Source organism: Rhinolophus ferrumequinum, chromosome 16, assembly GCF_004115265.2.
Source record: "Rhinolophus ferrumequinum isolate MPI-CBG mRhiFer1 chromosome 16, mRhiFer1_v1.p, whole genome shotgun sequence".
NCBI lineage: Eukaryota > Metazoa > Chordata > Mammalia > Chiroptera > Rhinolophidae > Rhinolophus > Rhinolophus ferrumequinum.
Genome location: NC_046299.1, coordinates 51,154,822 through 51,175,507, shown reverse-complemented (window position 1 = coordinate 51,175,507; position 20,686 = coordinate 51,154,822). Strand labels below are relative to the sequence as shown.

Sequence of the window (20,686 nt, the reverse complement as noted above, 5' to 3'; positions counted from 1 at the left end):
TCACTGGAGTGGGAGAAACCTAGACTAAAGTACCAGACTTGTCCCCTGGTTCAAGGTTCATCTGCACGTGGAGGGAAAGAAGGGAAAGGGCCAGGCAGACTAGAGTAAAAAAGGAGTTTATATATTTATAAATGCCAAATAAATACCAGAGGCCACCCAGCGCCCCCTCCCAGATGGGGCTGTCTCCCCCAACCCTAGGCTTCTCGGGTCAGAGACATCTTGGCCCCAAGCTACAGCCAAAGAGCAGCTGCCAGTCTGGGCTATCAGGGGACTGGGTGGGGATGATCTGTCCAGCCAAGATTCACTGCCCCTGTGAGAGGGGCCCCCATAGCCACTGGCTTGCGTCCCTGTATACGGCCCTAGGGGGGTCAGACTCAGGGGGAGAAGGTGGTCATCTCGAGTGAGACCTGTTGCCACAGCTCCTTGGTCTGTTTGCTGCGCTTGAGGTTCTGCAGGATGTCGTTGAACTGCATCATGCCCATGGGTGTCAGGCAGAAGGCGCTGCGGGCACTGCGGATCGCATTTACAAAGTCGTCGTAGTCGGCAGGGGTCAGGTGAATCAGGCGGTGGTGGATATACTGGAAGAGGGTGTGCAGCCTGAGCCACGAGGCGCGGAGCCGGGCCCCTCTGCCCTTGCATGCAGGGTGCGCTGTGCCATGCCTGCCCAGGAAGTGCCCCACCCTGCTCCATACTTCCTGGGTTGTCACCTGCATGTATGCTTGCTGACAGCGCTGCACCAGTTGGTGGAAGGCCGGGGCACGCAGATGGTTGTGGGCATGAGCGGGGCTCAGCCGCTGCAGCGTCTCCATGACGATCTCCTGCAGCACAAACGGGCTCAGCACCCCCTTGGCTGCCCCCACACAGAACTGGTGCACGTAGTTCACTCCTGGGGGGCAGGGGGAGGGGCATGAGACGGGGGTGGCCACCTCTGCCCTAGGGACCCAACTTTTATCTCAGCTCTGGCCTGGCAGAGAGCCTCCCTCCACCCCAGGAGCTGAGGTAGCCCCCCACCCCCCGCGCACGCACACATACCCGACCAAGGCCTGAACTCTGAGCAAGAGCTAGGAAGGAGGTCTGGGACAGGAAGGTGGGGGAGCAGGTGGGGGCGGGCAATGGTCCTGGGGAGGGGAGGTGTTACCCAGCTTTGCCGCCAGCCCCAGCAACCATTTGACATCATCAGTGTAGGGGGGAGAGCGGGAGAAGTTGTTGGGGTGATCATTGTGTGCCCGGCGACCCAGCATCTCCAGTGCCAACATGCCTGGGAGAAAAGAGTGGGCACATGGGGGTACATCCTCTTCACGCTCTACCCCAACCTGGTAGCTGACCCCGTAGACAATTATTAAGAGCTACGGGTAGGAGCTGTTACTGAAGAGCCTCTGGCACAACTGCAGGTAGGGGTACAGAAAGGGACCTCTCACCAACACGGTAGGCAGCATGCAGGTGGTGCAGGCTGTGTGGGTTGACAGGCTGGCTGTGCGTCTCCTCCTCGGGGGGTGGAAAACCCCCGCTCACCAGAGGGCTGGGCTGTGTGGTCAGGGCCGGCAACGAGGCACCCTGGATGGCTGGAAACGTGGATGCTGGATGGACACTGCTCACTGAGGGCGGGATGAAAGCCCCGTGAGGAACGCGGCCCAAAGGGGCAGAGAGGGTCCCCCCCTCCCTCCCCTGCCCAGTGTGCCTCCCCTCCATTCACCTGTTCCCTGTCCCCACAACTCACAGGCCACACTAGCGGGCAGTGGGAGCCCTGGCTCTGTGTGATAGGGATGCACTGTGATGGGTGCCATGGAAGGGACGGGGAAAGACACAGCAGTGGCAGCAAGTGAGGGGGGAGTCACCGAGTAAGGGTACTGAGCCCCCAGGAATGCAGGATGTACACCCTAGAAGCGGAAAGAGGAAACGAAGGAAGATAATGCGTTATAATAGGATGTAGCTTTCCCCGTTCATCCCGTAACAGTATTCCTGCATTTCTTAGTTGAGCTGGGTACCCCAGATTCCCACCACCTCTCCCAGGACTCCTGGACAGCTGTATTCGCCCAGAGTACCCCACTCCAACCCCCTATGAACTGTTCTCCCCCATTCCCAACCCCCCAGTAGAACACGGGTCTCACCTGTGGGTATGCAGAGCTGGGCACAGGGAAGACGGCAGGCCGGGGCATATGAGGCATGGGGTGGGCGGGGTGAGCTGGGTGGGTGAGGTATTGAGGGCTGCAGGGCAGGTGGGGCTGCAGAGCAGTATAGGGGTGCAGGCCAGGGGAATGACCGTGCCCCAGTCCTGGACCTGGATATAAACTGGACCCCACTGAGATCACTGGCACCACTGTGGCTGCCGCTGTCACTGCTGCCGCTGCCACTGTAACCGGCTCAGTCCCTGGGCCCCCCCTGCCCTCAGGCAGCCCCCGCCCAGTCTCCCCAGCTGCCCTGATCCCATTGGCACTACAGCTTGTAGCCCCTTCACGGGCTGTGGATGAGCCACCTGCTGTTTGCTCATATAGCCAGAACCACTGGTGAGCAACCTCAAACAACACTTCGGGGTACACGCCCCCACCCTTAGCCGCCTCTTCCACCGCCATGCAGGCTTTCTCCAACATCAGGTTATCCTGGAAGGAAGGGGCACAGAGGGGGAAGGGGGAAGGGCTTTATTCAGGGTTGACATTCCGACGTCTCCCCAGAGCTGGCTGGTTCCCAGTGAGGCGTCAGAGGTCAGGGCCAGTGCTGGTCTGAGAGCAGTGACAGCATCACACAGACACCGAGCAAACACTTGCCGACCAGCACAAGTCAAGACCCAGGTTACAGTCCCAGTTCCAAACTAATTGAGCCACCCCGTCCTGTCCCCGTCCCATCATGTCCCCGAGGCCTTCCCTAAGCATTCCATCCTGGTGATCACCTTGGTGCCTCATAGGCCTCTATTTCCTTATCTGTAAAGTAGGCACAATCTTAACCTCAGGGATGGCAGATAAAAGAAGTAATGGATGCGACAGCACATTAATACATCAAATGTCACCATGCGAGGACAAACGATAAATTGTTAACTCCAGGATATGGGAATGAAGAGCTGGGCTGTCAGCTTTCCCCATGCCCAGTCTCCCTGCCCAGAGGTCCCAAAGCAGGTCCCCAGATTGCCTATAGAAATACCTGCTCCTTGCACTGCACCAGGGCCCGCTGGATCTCATTGGGGTTCAACGCATGGGCATGAGGCAGGCAGCTTAGGGCTAGCTCCGCTGCTGCCCTCACCATATTGGAGTCTCGTGCCCGTGATGCCCTGTCAGCCAGGGATGCAACCTCAGGAGGCGTCAGGTGCCCATCCCAGCATTCTACCAGTATAGTCAGGGCTGCACTGCCAATCTCCATTGCCTGGCCTTTGGGGAGAGGAGAGAGAAGCAGAGTGGGGAGAATGGGCACCACTGGGGAGTGCGAATGGTGTCTCTCCTATCAGATCAGTAATAAGGCTCTTATCTCCATCAATTAATCCCCTTCCCATACCCAAATCAAAACCCGGGATTTACCTGTAATCCAGGAAACGTGGGAAGAATAGGTACGTGAAAGCCAGTTGGGAGAAACAAAGTTGTGCAGGCCAAGGGCATAAAGCCCAATCTCGAAGGCGCAAAGGTGCAGGTTGCGGTGAGGACCCTGGTGGCCCCCTGAGGAAGATGGATGTGTGAAGATGGAAGTGCTGCTGTTGCCCCCCGCCTTGATCAGTACCGTCTTCGCCAGCTCAAAGTAGAAGTGTGCAGCGGCCTCTGACGGCTGATTGGGTACATGAGGGGCATGACTCTCGGGACGGCGGCCCTTGTACCTGAAGGGGCAATGGGGTAGGGACGGGGGTTGGGGTTTCTCTGAAATGGGTGTCCAGGTAGGTTGGGAATGACCAGGGTAAGTGAGGGCGTTGGGGGACAATAGTGGGCTTACGCTAGGACTGTGGCTCTCAGGATGGGCCAGATCAGGGGAGACAGGTATTTCTTCCCACTGACCTGCCAACTTCAACTGTCTTTGCCCGGGCCCCTCCACTGGCACTGGCCCGGCGACTTCCGCTGGAAGACGAGGAGCCCAGGGAATCTGAGGAGGAGCTGCTAATGCTGTCACTGTCCTGTCCTCGACCCCAAGAGGTAGGGGCCCAGCCTCCTCGAAGTGGCCTCCGGCTTAAGGTGGGGGAGCTATCCGATGTCGTTTCAGGGGCACTGCTGTCAATGCTGGCCATGCCTAACCCCCGAAAAGACAAGTCAATCTCAGAAGTCCCAGAAGTCAGACCTCAGGAATATCCTTCCCTCTATGTCATCCCAAGGGCTGTCATACCTGTGTGCTTCTTCTTAGGCCGCCCTGGGGAGCCCCAACCCCGTCCATTGTAGCCTCCACGACTGCCAAGTGCCAGGCGGCTAGGAACCTTCCCTTCCGGCCTTGGGGTCAAAGCCGCCTCAGAGGGGAGGCCCTCACAGGGGGAATGTGGGGAACTCTCTAGGAGGGAAAAATACAGTGGTATGAACCCAGGAAAGGGTACCCAACATGGGTCCAGACCATTCATCACCCTGCCCAGTGCCCCCACCTCACCAGGCATATTCTTCTCTGCGAAGCCCTCAGTGGGGCCTGGCCCAGCCCCTGCCACACTCCCTGGCTGAGCAGGTCCTGCAGAGCCTGAGGTCAGTGGCTGCAGGGCCCCTGGGGCAGATGGGGCCCCATGCTTTGAAGGAGACCTCTGGCTGGCAGTGGCTGGGCGGCTAGATGAGTAGAACGAACTCAGTGTCTGTGGCTTATGCGTCTGGCTCTCTCGATCCAAGAGTTTGTCTAAGATCTGGGGGACAGAGAAAGGTGACAGAATGCCCTTTATCTCCTGACTATTACCTTTTTATCTCCTTGAAATAGCTTAATACTACCTCCTCAGGAAGCCCTCCCCAGTTATAGCGATAGGAGAACCTACTGGAAAATAGAGGCTGGCTTAAATATCTTAGTATCCTCCATTATACTTACCACAGGGCTGAGTTTATTGACATCAATAAATATTGAAACCAATGAATGGATAACCGACTTTATGCTCTCTGCTTCTCTTCTACCATCCTGCCCAAGCACTCCTATAAGAACCATTGGTCTCCTGTTCTTTATGAGGTATTCCCAAGATTCCCTACTTATCTCCTATGGTCAGAATAGCCTTTTTCTCATTGTACTGAAAACCCCTGAGAAAGATGGTAGAATTTGCTCTCTTTGCCTGTCAAAATCCCAGTACCTCAGCCCCTTACCTTTTTGAGCTTGGCCTGGTCATCCTTGTAAGTGATCATCAGTGCCAATGCCAGATCACCCTTCTCCCGACGTGTGCCTTCACACAGCAGGGGATGCTCGGCCTCACTCACTGTTGTCTTCATGCCTGTAAGAAGGACAAGCTCATAGGAACTGAGAATGGCCACAACTCCCAAGCCAGCAAAGGAGAACAGGCCAGGGATCCCCAGCCACCAGCACATGACATAAGGATTTCTCCTGGTCCGACCTACATCCTCTATGCAAGGTCCCCAATGCCTATTACACTCAACCTAGCTAAGCTCAGATCCGCTTTTTTAAGACCTTCATAACCTGGCCCAGTCTACTTTCCCTTTAAGGGAATTGGGCTCCTCACTCTCATGAAGACTTGATTACCCCTGTCTTTGTTCATGGTGTTTTGTCCCCCTGCTTAGAACTTAACTCATCTTTTAACCCACATTCTATACTCTAACGCCTCCCTGAGGCCTTTCATTAGATACTTGTTTCACTGCCCTTATAACACCCAACACCCATAGCACATTTTGCCCTAAATTCTTAACTGTCTCATAGGCATTACTTGGCTTACACATGTCATCCTGGCTTCCCATTACCACAGAGCCCCTTCAGAACCAGACCCATGTCTCACGCCCTTCCAAGTCTGGGCCAGGCTTAGCTCAGACATGCTCAAGATACTGACATACTCACCCAAGGCAGCAACTGCTGCTTCAAATCCTAGTTCCTCATCCCCGGGCATCTCATTGTTCCAGTTGCGACTTGGGGGCCGGGAACCCGTAGGAGAAACCACTGGGTGAAAGTTGGGATAAGTCAGGCAGACAGGAGGATCATGGGAAAGAACGAAAGGGAGGGAACCCAAGGCTGTCATTACTATAGACCCTCCCATGAAGCTGCCTGGTGGGTCCTAGGCAATTCTGAGCTTTGGGGCTCTTGGATTTTCCCTAGAGAAAGCCAGCCCTGCCCTAGTTCCCCACTTGCTGTGGAGTCAGCCACCGTACCTGGAGCACAGAGAACGTCAAAGATGAAACTGGCCAACATGAGAGGCAAAACAGGCCGATAGTCACAGAGCGTCCCCTCCCGAAGCTCCTCTGCCCGGCACCGCATGGTGCTCATCTCACTCGGACCCAGAGGAATCTTCTTGAGCAAGGCAGCCACCTCAGACTCCTGGTATGCCAGCTTCACCTGAGGGCAAAGGAAGGAGCTCAGATCTCTCATACCTCCACGGAGATCAAGGTACAAGGCTCTGAGATTACAGCACAAGGCTCAGACAGAACCTCTGACCTCCAAGGCCTTGGTAGAAGCCGGGGGCCGCTGTAGCTCCAGGGCAAACATGCCCACTCGGAAGGCCAGGTTGTGGTGCTCCGGGCGCTCACTCAGTACTGTCAGCAGGAAGGCCGCCTTGGTCAGGGTGTTGGTAGCCACCCAGGTCTGACGGCTCGTAGATACCTTGTTCTTCTTGCCCTAAAGGGAAGCATAAGGAGGCGGGCAGATGAGTCTGACTCCCCTGGTGGAGGGAGAACGAGGCTCTCACTTGGGGTAGGGCATGGGAGAGGGTTAGGGGTAAGTGGGGAGGGAAGGGGAACGGGATCTCTCACCTTGGCAGGGGGCGGCTCTACCTTGAGGTCGGGTGGGTTGGCTAGCAGGTCCTGGGCAAGCTCCACGGTGAGACGGGAGGCCTCACTGCTGTAGCCGTGCGCATGCAGGGCCTCAGCACAGGCAAATAATACCTGGAGGGAGGACATGGGCGCCATGCAAGATGAAGTCCAAGGGCAGGACACCATGCTCACTCCTGCAGCAAACATCCCGTAAGCACCTGCCACATGCGGGGCCCTACGCTGGTCCTGGGTATACCACAGGAACTCAGTGTCTTGTTACGGAAACAAACACACAAACCAGCGTGAAGCTGGCTACCACTGAGGAAGGTCAAGAGGGGAGCAGGTGGGTAGGATGCCTCACTGGGGCCTGGGGCAGACTCAGGGAGGGTTTTGAAAGGAAGCGATCTCTAAGATCTCAGATCTAAAGCAGGAACAGGAGCTAACCAGGTAAGGTGAAGGAAGAACATTCCACACAGAAAGTCCAATCCGTGCAAAAACATAGATGTAAGAGAGCATGGCAAGCTACAGGAATGGTTCAAATGAAGGCAGTGTAAGGGACAGAGTAGCTACAGGAGGCTGGAGAAGCACACCAAGATCAGAGCAAGTGAAGCCTCATAGGTCATGCCAAGGCCTTTCCCTTTTAAAACTAAGAGCAGTAGGAAACCACTGAACAGTTTGTTTTAAGCAGCAGAGTGACAATCAGACATTTCAGGAAAACTAATATGGAAGCAGTGAAGAGAACGGACCGCAGGCAGGGAGGCCAGTTAGGAGCCTGCTATGGAATTCTGACAGTCATGGGATGTACGGTCCTGACATTCTGAACTAGAACCGGATTGCCCCTCTCCCAGCTGTGGCTGAAGTGTTCCCTCCGAGGCCCCTCACCTCCATGCGGCTCTCCTGTTCCAGTGGCTTCAGTCCAGCAAACAGGTCGTGCTCCTCCCCAGTCCCCCCCTCAGCCTTCTCTTCCTCGCCCCCAGCCCCGTCCTGGGCATTCAGATAATACGCCTGGTAGTCATCATCCTCCTCTCCAACTGCAGGGGCTGCCTCTTTGGTTTTGGGGAGCCCATTTCCACTGTCATCTGTGGAAGGGAGGTAGTCCCTGGTACCGATCTCCCCGGGTAGCAGGCCAGGGGGGCCAGCAGAGGCTGGGGGAGGCTCAGGCCCTTCTGAGAAGTACACTCCACCATCTTCTTCGTAAGTATCTGAGGGTTCAGGAAGGAAGGCGGAAGGGCCTCGGGAGCCACCCGAGGGAGGGCAGGGTGGCAGGCTTTCAGGGAATCCACCAAAGGTGCTGGCCTCTGCACCCAGGGCCAGGCTGCTGTCATCCAGGCTCATCTCAGCCAGATCCGGCTCCAGGGAGCTGTCTTCACTGCTCAGCCGCCGCTTGCTCCCACCGCCTGCTGAGCCCTTGCCCCCACTGCCAGCCCCACCCAGTGCCTTGGCTTTGCCCCCACTTGGACCCATCTTATGCAGAGCCTTATCTACCCCCTCAGCTGAGAGGCGGCGGGGACCCCTCTGTGACGAGGGGACCCCCTCACCCAATCCCTTGCGCTTGGCCCCAGGCTCTTTGGGTCGCACAGCTGGCTCAGCAGGAACAGGACGGGGCCGCTCCCGGGATTCCTCCAGGCCCCCAGGTCGGGAGGCACCTGGCCGAGGGGGCAGGGCTCGGGCCCAGCACAGTGCCAGCTTCCGGTCAGTGCCACTATAGGTGACACCGGGCAGCGGGTAGGCCTCTTCCCAGTTGAAGTAGCAGGCCTCCACCGCTGGCCGGAAGCCAGGGAAGAGCCGCTCCAGAGTCTTCTTGTGCTGTCCCCGCTTCACATTCTCAATCACCTTCAGTTGCCACTGGCGGAGCTGCGCACACAGTTCCCGGCGGCTGTGGGAACAAAGGGGTGAGGCTGCTGTGGGCTACACTCTGCACAGGTAGGGTGTAAGGGGGCAGAGTAGGCCTAGACCCTGGAAGGGGGGCACAGGGAAGTATTTCTTGAGCTAGCCCCACAGACATCACTCTAACACACAGGGGTTTTGAAAAGTGGGTGCTAATTACGGGCGGGAAGAAAGCAAGCCTCTCAGAAAAAGTGGGTGCTATTTAGGGGTGGGAAGAAAGCAAGCCTCGCTGAGGCTGGGCCTGGAGACAGAGAGGCAGAGTGGAAGAAGCGAAGGGTCTCACGTTGTGGCCAGGCATGCAGCAGAGGGGGGGTGGAGCGTAGGGAGGGCCGGGGCAAATCACTGGTCACCCTAAGGCTCAGCACCTCCTTCTAGTCCCCTGGGACTAGAAGAATGGCATGTCCCTGTGTATACGGAGATGAGGGCTGGGTCTGTCCTGGACGGGCCCAGTCTCCAAGCTGTGGTGCGTGTAGGGACAGACTCACCGCTGAGGGCTGAGTGCAGGGTCCAGCACAGCCAGCCTCCACAGTGTGACCATCTCGTCACACATGCTGGCACATGCATGGGCTGCCACCTCTGACTGCCCGTTGCTTCGGCCCGTGTGCCCACTGGCACTGCTGTGTGAGGCTGAGGTGCGCACACTGTACCACCAACCTGTTATCTGGAAACAAAGAGAACTCGGAGATGCACCTCATAGCTTGGAGAAAGGGAGGGTAGCCCTTCCCAGCGTTCCTGTCAGCAAGAGGGGAATGAACTTCAGGGAAGGAGAGAATGAACCACCACAGGCCTGCCCAACTCGGGGGGATTACCTGTTCGTAGGTGAGGCACTGGTCAGTGAGGATTTCCAACAAGGGGGCAGCATTGCTGTCCCTCCGTTTGAACATCTCCCGCACGATGCTAAGCAGGTTCCAGACCCCCTCTGGCTCGCGGCCCCTCAGAGGACGGAGCAGACATGCCCATTCAGCAGCAGCCGGAGGCTCCGTGGAGGACAGATACATGGAGTTCACATCGCTGTGAAAGTAGTAGAGTGGAAATTGATGACCCTAAGATGGAGCTGAATAAAGCAGGTGAAAGTGCAACAGGGTTTTGACACAAAAGGGGCCTTGACCCAAAAAACAGAGTGTAGGGGGAGAAAGATGCCTGTAACAAAAATTCTTAATCTCTCTCTGCCTCAGCTTCCCACCCTCTGAAAGAAAGAAAAATAACTTCTGCTCTACTTAGCTAGGAACAGATCACTGTGTGACTATGCAAAATTATCATCATGTATTGATTCATCATCACACCTTCCGTGTGCCAGGCACTGTACCAGCGCAGGGAATTAAAGGGGGAGGCACCAGCATGAACAGAACAAAGGGTCTTTCAACAGCCTGAGGGATGTCCCCTACCACCACAGACTCAGGCATGAGGAGATCCAATTTACCTGAAGACCACAGGGGAGGGGCCACAGAACTTGTGTAGTGTCTTCTTGATGTTGTCAGTGAGTGTCGATTCGTCCAAATACCAGGTACTTTGGTCGGAGGCCGAGGGCCCTGCTGTGGGGTCTGGGGGTGATAGGCAGCAGGTCACCTAGACATAGGGGCCTGGATTCGCCTGACGACATCAAGCCTTTAGTAAGTGGCGCTCTGCACTACCAGCTTCCTTTCTTCTTACTGCCCTTCTTTCTCACCACACTCACCTGGGGCTCCACACACAGTATTGATGGCTGTTGACTGGGAGGAGAGGAGTTCATCCAGGAGACGCTGGGCTGTGGGGAGGATCTGAGGGGAAAAGGGACAAAGGCATAGGTGACTCAAGGAGGCTCGGGCCTAGTCAGAAGGCTGATATCGCAGCCCCGGAGCCAGCTGGTGGAGGGTGTGCCAACCTCACTCACCTGCTGAGGGAGCTCACTGATGAGGTACTGAGCAAACTTCTGCAGCTGGTCCCTCTGCAGCCGCGACAGGGACTCCGAGACTGGGGCCCGCAGGCAGACTGCAGACGCCTGAAGGGACAGAGAGAGAAGCAGAACGAGCTGAGCAAAGGCTCGCGGAGGCCGGGCCTGGAGACAGAGAGGCAGAGTGGAGGAGGCGAAGGGTCTCACGTTGTGGCCAGGCATGCAGCAGAGGGGGGGTGGAGCGTAGGGAGGGCCGGGGCAAATTGGGAGGGCCTCACGTTGTGGATGCGGAAGAGGCAGAGCGCCACCACGTGGGTGCACCACTTGGCCCCAGCCCCACAGGTGCAGCTGCAGGAAGTGACCCGGCAGCGGTCAAACATCACAGCCACGTTGTAGGCCCCTTTGGGGGGGACCATCTGAGGTGGCACCACTGTAGCACTCAGGTGGAACCCTGGGGAGAAACATGGCTGTGGTCAAGAAGAGCCACCCAGACACAGGTCTCTGCCCTTGTCTGCGGCCCTGCAGGTATTCAGACAACTGTTCCAGCTTCTTGCAGGAGGCCCTCAAGTCATAACACAGGGACGGGCGGAGCAGGGAGTGCCACCGGGCACGAAGGCACCTTACCTATCTGCAGCGGGTCCTTCACAGCCCTCATGCGGAACAGCTGATCCCCTCGCTGGAACTCATCTGCACTGCCATTGGCCAGGCAGGAATACAGCCTGAGAGTGACGAAGAGGACGGAGACATGGCTCAGCAAATAACCTCTGCAGACCCCGTTGGAGACCACCACCTGGGGTATGCTCTCCCCAGTGTCACTCCCTCTTGGGGACAATCCCAGGCACTCCCTCCTCCCCTTGTCTTCTTCTTACTACAGCCCCAAATACAGTATCTCCTTTGTTCTGAAGGAAGCCCCATGCACTGTGTGAAATACCAGGACCCCACTCCCACCATTAGTCTTTTAGCCTCACCGAATATCCTCTTCATTCTCAGGAAAACTCCAAAAAGCAATCCGGAGCTGTAGCTGCTCAGGCACTGGGGGGTAAACTTTCTCTACCACTTCAAATGGGATGTGAAATGCCACCTGCTTTGCTGACAGCTCCACCAATGGGATCACCAGTCCGTCTTTGGAAACAAAGGTTGAAGTGAGGGAGAGAAGGAAAAATGAAAAAGGCCATACTTACTTGGCACCAATGCCAGGGCCACCTCTCATGCCCCACCTTCACTATGAAAGAAAGGGGAGATCTGTATGAAAAACCAAGGGACCCTCCTGTCAGGATCCACTCCACCTGGGGAAGGGGAGCTAAACAACCCCAGCCCACAGTCTGCTACCTAAGGTCTAGAACAGAAGACACCAGGGATATCCCTGGCAGCAAACAGGTGTGTTCTAAGATCCTAGCAAGTAATGCCTTTCACAAGGCGCAGCATCTAATTTCCCATATACCTAGCACTTTAGATTCATATTACATTGTCAGTGTCTCTTCTCTGGCTTTCTCTAATTGCTTTTTTACTATTCCTTTTTCTCTAGATGACTCCAGGCCTCTATCTAAGGAGGGAAGATAGACCAGAGCCCAGAAGAGTTAAAGATGGACCTCCAGAAGCAAGAGAAGCTGCACTTCTTTGGCACACCTGAACTCTGGCTTCCCACAGTGAAAGCCCTGGGGGGAGGTGGGAGAGATAGGCCATCCTGAGGCAACCTACGTGCTACTCCTGGAATCACCTGGAGTAGGATGGTGTTACCACTTAAGGTTCCCCACTGTTCCCCACAAAAAGCAGTGAAGCACAACAGACTGCTTATCTCACCAAATTGCTACTCGGTTTAGGAAAGAGATCAGAAAATCATGGAGTTGAAAGGAATCTTTTTAAAAAAAAAAAAAAAAAAGATTAACTTCCTTATTTTACAAATGAGCAACTGAGGGTAGCCTGGGACTGGAGCAGGTAGGGGGTGGATGAATGACATGTTTTCCTAGATTTTAACCTGTTCAGGAAGATACCAATAAGTTAAAAATCTTCACCACCATGACTTCATACTTCCTTCAAAGTGAGGGAGCTCTAAGCCCCAGGCCACCCACACATGCAAATATGAAAGAAGCAGAGAAGCCATACAAGACCCACAGTGAAACTGCCTATGATCTGTGAGTGTGTGCGCACGCGTGTGTGTACATAGAGCATATGCTCTCTCCCCAACTGAAGCTGAATACTAACACTCCTAAAAAGTAACATATGTACATTTCCGTCCCAAAGGGGTGGGCACTAGAAGTCTCTGCAGGGCGGTTTGGAAAACAGGACTCTTGGAATGGCCAGGGTAGAATCACAAATTAAACCCCTCAACTGCTGAAAAGAGTCAGCTTCCACTGAGGCCCAGAACAAAAACTGAAGAAGGCAGGGAAAGGATGTGGTGAATCCCGAGCCTGTGGAGCTTCTCTGATCATCACTGTCCTCTCCACCCCTTTAAAGCAAAATTCTTCACAGCAATAATCAGTTAATTCACTGAAAAACCCAAGGATGAAAGAAACTCACAGCGAAAAGCAGGAAGAGGGCTTCATAAGGAGATTCCAGAGACAATTACCCACACCCTGCCCCGGACCCCAGATGATGGAAATCTAAGGCTCTAATCCAGGGGTCCCAGCCTTGGCTCCGACAGATGGTCAATATGGTCAGGAACCAAGCCTCTGATCTAAACCTATGGAACTATGGAATCTACTCTCACAGGCCAGTTCACCTCCCTTTTCTTCTGGGTGGAACCCCTTAGTGCAGCTGGGATCAGAGATCACCACTCTGAATCAAGAAGCTCCCAACAACACACTTTGCAATGGGATGACACACCTCAAATGGGATGACACACCTCAAATGGTCACAACCCACCCCCTTCCCACATTCTCCTGTCTACTTTCTGGCTTGCCTCAGGCTGAACTCGGTAAGCGTTCCCAAGTCCGAAACGATAGTCTTTCTTACCCCATCTCTAAGGCAAATCTACAAAAGATCTACTTTCTGTCGCTAATAATCCTATCCAAGCCAGGATTTCCCAGTCTTCACACACACACACACACACACACACACACACACACACACACACACACACACGCTGCGGAGAAGCTAACCCCAGAAAGACCAGAAAAGCGAGTCCTGAAGTCCGTTCAAAGCTTGGTACAGCTCGCGGTCCGGGACAGCTCCCGAGCAGGGACAGCTCCCGAGCAGGGACAGCTTCCGAGCAAGGCCGGAGCAGGGCCTGCCCGTTCCCCCAACCCCCCACCGGGCTCACCCTCACCTCGCATTCTGGTACTGCCACTGCCACCTCCGCCACCGCCGCCAGTGGGGGAATTGGGCCCCGCCGACTGTTTGCGCCATCCCCGCCAGTTCTGGCAGAGGCTCTCGGCCTCGGAGATGAAGGAACAGAGCGAATCCTCCTCAAAGCGGTCCGAATCCTCGAATGAGAAGCGCTCCCCGTCCTCCCACTCCGCGAACATCAGCTCCATGGGGCCCGCACCCCCCGGGGCCGGGTCCCCCCCCGCGGATCCGGGGCCTGGGCCACCGGCTGGGGACTGAGGGGAGGCCCGGGGCCTGAGGGGCGAGCCGGGGCTGGGGGTGGCCGGGGCGCTCAGGGCGGCCGTGCCGGGCAAGGATCTCAGGCCTGGGAAAGATATTGAACCCGGCCTCGCCCAACTGCGAGGTGCGAACGGTGATCGCGGCCAGTCTCCGAGACTCAGGGCCCGGACGAAGCGCTCGGCAGCCGGGGCCTCTCCGCGGCTGCGGCACCGCCTCCCCCATCAGCTGATCTGAACTTCCGGCCGCGCCGGCCACCACCACTTCCGTCCTCGCGCGTTCGGGGACTGGACACAGTATGGGCAGATGTAGGGGACTTGTGTCTAATTGCTGCATTTCCTACTTTTTTTTCTCGAACCCACCCTCTGATACCATAGTGGAAGCCAACCCCAAAAGGCATACAAAGCGACCACGGATTCCAGCAATAACTCGGTGTCCATAATGTCCCCAAGGAATAAACATTCGCCAGGCACGCCGGGAGTCGTAGGCTGTCAAGCAACGCCACGGGAATCATTAAATAGAGTTATTGTCCTAAGTCCGGATAGGCCCAGGGGCCGCTTTCCCTTCTGGGAACTGTAGTCTAGACTTCATAGACTCTAATTGGGGAAGCACCAGGAAAAGAAGGCGTTTGACTTCAGGAAATGGTTGTACTGTTTGTTAGTGGAGCCTTTTGAGTCTAGGAATTCTTAACCTTTTTGTGTGCTAGGCACCTTTCAGCAACCTGGTTAGGTCCCTGGACCCCCTTCTTGAATTGTTTATAAATGCACAAAATAAAATACAAGAATTATAAAGGAAAACAATTATGTTGAAATACAATTACCAAAATAAAACAAATTGTTACAGTGATACTTTATTTATACATTAAATAACATCCAGCAGCAAGTGTTACAACTACCATTGAAGCTAGTGATGAGTATAAATGATACTAATTTTAACCTGTTCAGGAAGATACAATAACATAAAGATGTAACAAATTGTAACAAACTGTAATATACAAAAATACTGTGATTTCATATAGGTATTGCTAATGATATTGTGGTTTGTTTCCCACAGTCCTAACTGAAATGCTAAATCAGTTGTGGTTAAAGATAGAATTGTTTCCCATCCATGTTCTCAGGTCTCTTACTGGGTGTCTATAGACCCTAGGTTGAGAACTCCTAAGTCCAGTCCAAAGTGCCTAAGCACTGAGCTTCTTCCTATAGCTAAAAGCCTCAGCATGCAGAACCAGGCCCAGTTCTCTACCCATGGTGGATGAGGACTATAGGAAGATAGCTATGGTGGATCAGGGAGGCAAGACCCCCTCTTTACCTTAATAATTATTGCACTAGAGCTTGAAAAACCCCACTGATCCCGTTGTCCACTTAATGCTGTAAGGTACAAAGAAATGGTTAACTCCATTTATGACTGACAGGGCCGAATATACATAAAATGCTATACAGTTGTTTCTAACATCAGGAGGTCACAGAAGTAAATGCCTTCAGCAACTGGGTGGATATGTTAATGAGAGACAAGGACAGGTAACACACAAAGAAGGTAATTGCCAATTAAGTCTCAGTTTCACCATTTGGGAGAGTCCAGTGGCCAGGTCCCTGGAGAATGCAGACAAATAATAATCAGCTCTACTTGATTATTGTCCTGGGGATAAGAAACTATAGGGTTACCAGATCTTTTGGTTTTTTTAAAGAAAAGCTAAAATTTGGATTTTTTATGGGATTTTTCCTATTTTTGAATGCGAGCAACTAATTTAAAAACAAATTTTAACCGTGTGGGCCAAATAAAACACATCTGCAGTAGCTTTGGATCACTTTTTGGATGAGTTTGTGAAGTTCTGATTATTCTGGGAGCACCTTGCAGGGGCTATGCACAAAGTAGGTAATCACTAAATACTTACAAATGATGGCAAAAAAAAAAAAGCAACTTTGCATACAGGCAGACTTCAACATCCTTAGTGCATCCAAAGGCAAGGGCACTAAATGGTGTTAAAGGACTTCAAATGCAGGATAAGACGTAAGTTTTTGTCCTGCTCCTGAGGCAAATCAGAGCGCAAAGAACTTCCAGAGTTTAGGGGAGGATACAGGATTCAAGTATGGAGGAAGTACCTAATCCACAACAAGAGGCCAAGTTCTCTTCAGAGGCTTTTATTTCAAGATAAAGCATAACTGCCACCCAGACAATAACTCCAAAGGGTGAAAACAGTGTTTTGCCTCCTTTTATCCTTCAAATAAGAGCATAGCAGTGCAAATGTCTCTAAAACGCTTCAGTATAGTTCTCAGAAGCTACAGTCCAGTCATTGAAAATGCTTCTCAATTTTCAGCTGACATGAGGTTTGTTAGGAAACCTCTGTAACAATATATTCAGTTTCTTCGGGGGTAAATTCCCAGACTCTCCCTGGATTGATCTCATCTTTCGGGCTGCCTGGAAACACAGAACAGAAACAAAAATGACAGCTCTAAAATTTGTCCTGACCTAGGCCAGCAGTTCTTACAACATTCCAAAGCACACTAAGATACTAACCAGCCTAGAGAAATGTGTGCCATCTTCTCAGCCCTCTTTCAACAAAAGGGACGGGGGATCTACAAATGACTGTAGAATATGACACTACCATGCTAGCTAGCAACTAAGCCTAGGCTAGAAACCAATCAATCTGTCCTTCACTATTCTTCAGTTCCGTTTCAAAGAATAATGTCTGTTTGAGCAGCAATTTAAATTTTACGAAGTGGTTTCCCACTCATTCCCTCATTTCACACTCACAAAATTCTGTAACATAGGCATTAATATTAACCTTATTTTAGACTGGTCAAGTTAAGGCTCAAGATCCCAATCGTTAATGACCGTAACCTTTCCTACTTTAGTGTGTGTGAAAGCTCCCCAAACTTTTTCCTCGCCTTTTTAGAACGAGAGGGACTTCCTTATCATCTAGCAAGAGGCAGGAAAAGCCATTACTTGTAAGACGCCCACCCCTATTCTCCTCTCAAGAGGGCACCCCAGGAGCCTTCTGTCACCTCAGCCTTCGAAGCACAATCGAAGAAGTCCTGGATCTCTTTTTTGCACGCTTCGTCGCGAAATTCATTCTGCTTCCAGCAAGCCATCATCACCGACATCTCCGTGATACAGGTCGCCTCTGGAGGGGAAGAACGTGGGGACCCTCAGTCACAAGGCAACCCTTATCTTCCAGCTCTCCCACCCATTCGCAACCCCTGCACCCGCCCGGCTTCCGCTCTGGAGCCTCCTCGGTTCAGACTGCTCACCGCCCTTCTCCCGGCGCCGTTCTCCGACACGATTAGCTAGGATGAGGGGCTTGTTGGGCTTCAGTATAGGCTTCCGCGGGTTTCCAAGTCGCGCTAGGCGGCCCCGCAGGCTGGGCGTCGCCATTAGGCACCGGACTCCCGGCAGGCTCTGCGGCGCCGTGCGTGACCCTGCTTGACCCTTACGCGCTCCACGAGGTTCGGCGCGCGGCCGGCGGAAAGCTTGGCAGCTTGTTTGCGTGCACCTCTTTTTTCTTGGCCGGGTCGCCGGGATGCTGGTCTCCAACATGGGACGGTCCAGACCATTGTGTAGGTTAGCAGAACCTCTGGGGCTCGTGCGCCGACCTAGGTCACTCCTTTGTGGGTTCCGGGCCTTGAAGTCTCGGGGCAGTACCGTTCCGGGAACACGCAGGAAAAGGCCCCGATAAATAAACGCTCACTTATCGTGCTAGCCTGCTGGATTAGAGAGTGAGTGACGTAGGCAAGGCCAGAGAGGATGGGAGCGAATCGAAATATGAGGCTTTAAGGTGTTAGGTTGGGAAAGCTATTATGTTTTAATAAGCCTTCAATAACCGTTGGTTTTGACTACCTTTAGAACCACCCGAAAGCCGCAAAGACAAATTAGGCTCCCTTATTTAAACAGCTGCTACTACTTAGATACGTTTGCTTGTTAGTAATCTCATTGGATAGGGTGAAGTTTAAGCACTTTCGCATTCAGTCTTATTTAATCCTCTTGCCAGTCCTGTAAAGATACTTAGTATCATTCCAATGTATCGACTTGGCCCTTCAGTTGTGACGCCTGGCTTCATCAGACTTGATTCTAAGTTACTTAACTGTTTATAAAACTCAGTCCAAAGATGTGCCACGGATTCACAAGGCATTTAAAAATGAGCCCCAAGAAATGTTTCTGGTAATGAAAACATAACTTGAACAATCTTGTAGTTCACAAGGTGACTATTTTGGAGGACCAATATTTATGTGGTTGTGTCAATTTAGTGTGTTAATCATTTAGCCCAGATGTTTGTAATCTTCCCCCTTTATTTCTGCATGACTGGTTCTTTTTCTTACTGAGTTTCAGTTCGTGTCAGAGAGGCCTTACCCCACCACCACGACCTGTTTTATTTGCTTCATAGCACCTAATCAGTCTGAGTTATCTTGTTCATTTATTGTTTGTTTATGGCCTTACCACCAACACGTATTTCAAATGTAAGCACCATGAGAAGGGACTTTGTGTACTTTATTCATTGAATCCCCAGTGCTTAGAATAGTGTCAATAAATGTTAAATAAACAGTGTTCCAAATATTTTTGCAAGTATCCAACTTTATCATGCTCACCCCAGAAATGTAACCAAGCATGAGACACTGTTAAAAAATAAGCCTTTTATTTATACAAAGGGAAACCTGAGATAATAGAAAACAGCAACATTTGGAATACTGTGTTTCCCTGAAAATAAGACTTAGCCGGACAATCAGCTCTAATGCATCTTGGAGCAAAAATTAATATAAGACCCGGTCTTACATAAGACTGGAATATAAGACCAGGTCTTAATTTTTGCTCCAAAAGACTCATTAGAGCTGACTGTCCGGCTAGGTCTTATTTTCGGGGAACTAGGGTAATAAAGGCATTAGTCCCATTCTCCACCCCCTTGCCAGCAGCACAAATAAAACTGATTCCTAACAAAAACTTCTACCACCAATAACCCCAAGCCTGCTGCTGCATACAGAGCAGGCTGGGCTCCAAACCAGAGAAAAGTCACATTGCTTGCTTTCTCCATAGGGAAAGTGAAGCCATAGGTGCCACATGGCTATTCCTGGTTCTGCTCTTCCTTATGGAAATGTAGCATCTGGTTTACCTTGATCTTTTGTAAATACTTTTATGGCGATAGGAATAAAGGAAAAAGTTTGGGAAGTACTGACCATAAAGCAGGCATGAGTCTCTAGCCACAGTCATTCATAAACTGGTCCACTTTGTACATAAAAGTGCTAAAGGAATGCCAGTGTGAACTGGTGTAATTAGACAGAAGTAAGGATGATCCTACCTTGCGTAACCATGACTTACCCTTTTTTTTGTTGCATGTAATGAAATTTGAATCCTAACCTTAGTTTGCACTTGAGTACTAGTATCTTGCACTATAAATCAGCATTTACATTTAAACAGATTGCAAGCTTAGAAATCAAGAATCCTGAATTTGACTTCTTTCATGGGTCCCTACTGTATCAACTTTTAACGTTAAGTATTTTTGAAGGTCTGTCTTTACCTTTTTCTTTTCTGCAAAAGCCCAAATAAGTTAAAGCCAACTTTCCATGATGTTATAAAGGGCACTTTTTTATTAAAGAGTAACATGAAAAAAGAACCACCCTGCCAGGGTAATACAGCCTAAGTTATAATTTTCTTTGGCCACATCCTTAAATGTCTTATTAAGTGTGGGACCCTAGTTGTTGAGGCATCTGTATAGCTGATGGTAACTTTGCACACACACACACACACACACACACTAATTTACCACCAGATATACTAATAAGCTATGGAACTTCTCTGGTGATAATTCATTAATACAGCATTACACATTACAGCCAGGGTAGCTCTAAGGGCCAAGGTATTCTTCCCTGTCTCCCTGCCCATTAAGCTGTATGTTCAAACCACAACAATAGGAGGGTTTGGCTACATCCCCAAATCTAACAGCTTTTTATTTAGCCAGCTACTTGTGGTGGCTTAAATCTCTTCTCACCTCTCATCCCCTTGAGTTTAGGGCCTTGGGTGGGCTCCATCCAAATGTAGGCTCAATAAGTACAATAAAGTTGTATAAAAGGATATCAGTAACAGAGTGAATGAAGTTAGAGTATTCATCCCACTTAAAGTGAAAAGTGCTACAAGAATATGAGATAATTACTAGAACTATTTTGCTGGGTTGTTTTTTCCACCATAATTTTCATGACTCTGGGGGAAATGAAACTTTTGTAACATATAATATTAATAATAATAAAATAGAGGGAAGAGTTCACTAGACAGAAGAGAACAAATACCTATAAAAATGTTCACTTTGATTCACACTGGCCTATTTTAACATTTCAAAATTTATATATATATGTATATATATTTATGTTTATGTTTATATTTATATATACTTATATATTTTTTATCTATAGCCAAAAAAATGTATACACATTTTAAGAAAGGAAAAAACTATTAAAATTGTAATACTCAATATATACCAATAACAAAAGATGAATACAAGTCATGTGTATACATATTTTTGGCACCCTGGTATATGTGTGTGCGTGTATGAGGTCTGACAATTCAGTTCGTGAACTCA

At 51.6% G+C, this 20,686-nt stretch overlaps 2 protein-coding genes across 5 annotated transcripts; both read right to left on the bottom strand.

Annotated features, from left to right (window-relative positions):
* Nucleotides 1-97: 97 nt before the first annotated feature.
* Nucleotides 98-14,556, bottom strand: ZSWIM8 (zinc finger SWIM-type containing 8). Of its 4 annotated transcripts, none has more exons than XM_033129946.1 (26): nucleotides 13,853-14,553; nucleotides 11,556-11,709; nucleotides 11,212-11,306; nucleotides 10,866-11,038; nucleotides 10,588-10,695; nucleotides 10,393-10,474; nucleotides 10,138-10,258; nucleotides 9,527-9,728; nucleotides 9,203-9,378; nucleotides 7,713-8,706; nucleotides 6,831-6,962; nucleotides 6,517-6,696; nucleotides 6,234-6,417; nucleotides 5,926-6,024; nucleotides 5,226-5,350; nucleotides 4,543-4,783; nucleotides 4,291-4,449; nucleotides 3,969-4,197; nucleotides 3,504-3,793; nucleotides 3,133-3,356; nucleotides 2,109-2,597; nucleotides 1,694-1,877; nucleotides 1,419-1,595; nucleotides 1,139-1,258; nucleotides 708-886; nucleotides 98-578 (listed from the first exon to the last, which is right to left on the bottom strand). In XM_033129946.1, the coding sequence occupies exons 1-26, from the start codon at nucleotides 14,058-14,060 to the stop codon at nucleotides 375-377; spliced, it is 5,529 nt and encodes a 1,842-aa protein (XP_032985837.1). In that variant the 5' UTR covers nucleotides 14,061-14,553; the 3' UTR covers nucleotides 98-374. The 4 variants fall into 4 exon arrangements, with proteins under 4 accessions (XP_032985837.1, XP_032985835.1, XP_032985836.1 ...); XM_033129944.1 differs by having other exon boundaries at nucleotides 101-578; nucleotides 708-818; nucleotides 13,853-14,556; XM_033129945.1 differs by having other exon boundaries at nucleotides 101-578; nucleotides 708-818; nucleotides 1,718-1,877; nucleotides 13,853-14,555.
* A 1,693-nt stretch (nucleotides 14,557-16,249) lies between these two features.
* Nucleotides 16,250-17,540, bottom strand: CHCHD1 (coiled-coil-helix-coiled-coil-helix domain containing 1). The gene is made up of 3 exons (XM_033130752.1): nucleotides 17,376-17,540; nucleotides 17,130-17,248; nucleotides 16,250-16,542 (listed from the first exon to the last, which is right to left on the bottom strand). Exons 1-3 carry the CDS (start codon nucleotides 17,497-17,499, stop codon nucleotides 16,438-16,440), a joined length of 348 nt encoding a protein of 115 aa, XP_032986643.1. The 5' UTR covers nucleotides 17,500-17,540; the 3' UTR covers nucleotides 16,250-16,437.
* Nucleotides 17,541-20,686: the final 3,146 nt, after the last annotated feature.

Excerpts from the sequence above, each read along its gene's own strand:
- ZSWIM8 (XM_033129944.1), bottom strand. The coding sequence starts at position 14,060 with ATGGAGCTGATGTTCGCGGAGTGGGAGGACGGGGAGCGCTTCTCATTC. Across the intron at positions 1,259-1,418 it reads GCATGCTGCCTACCGTGTTG|GCATGTTGGCACTGGAGATG; the intron begins GTGAGAGGTCCC and ends CTTTTCTCCCAG. Across the intron at positions 579-707 it reads GTCAGCAAGCATACATGCAG|TATATCCACCACCGCCTGAT; the intron begins GTGACAACCCAG and ends ACCCTCTTCCAG.
- CHCHD1 (XM_033130752.1), bottom strand. The coding sequence starts at position 17,499 with ATGGCGACGCCCAGCCTGCGGGGCCGCCTAGCGCGACTTGGAAACCCG. Across the intron at positions 17,249-17,375 it reads ACGGCGCCGGGAGAAGGGCG|AGGCGACCTGTATCACGGAG; the intron begins GTGAGCAGTCTG and ends CTTCCCCTCCAG. Across the intron at positions 16,543-17,129 it reads ATTGTGCTTCGAAGGCTGAG|GCAGCCCGAAAGATGAGATC; the intron begins GTGACAGAAGGC and ends CTGTGTTTCCAG.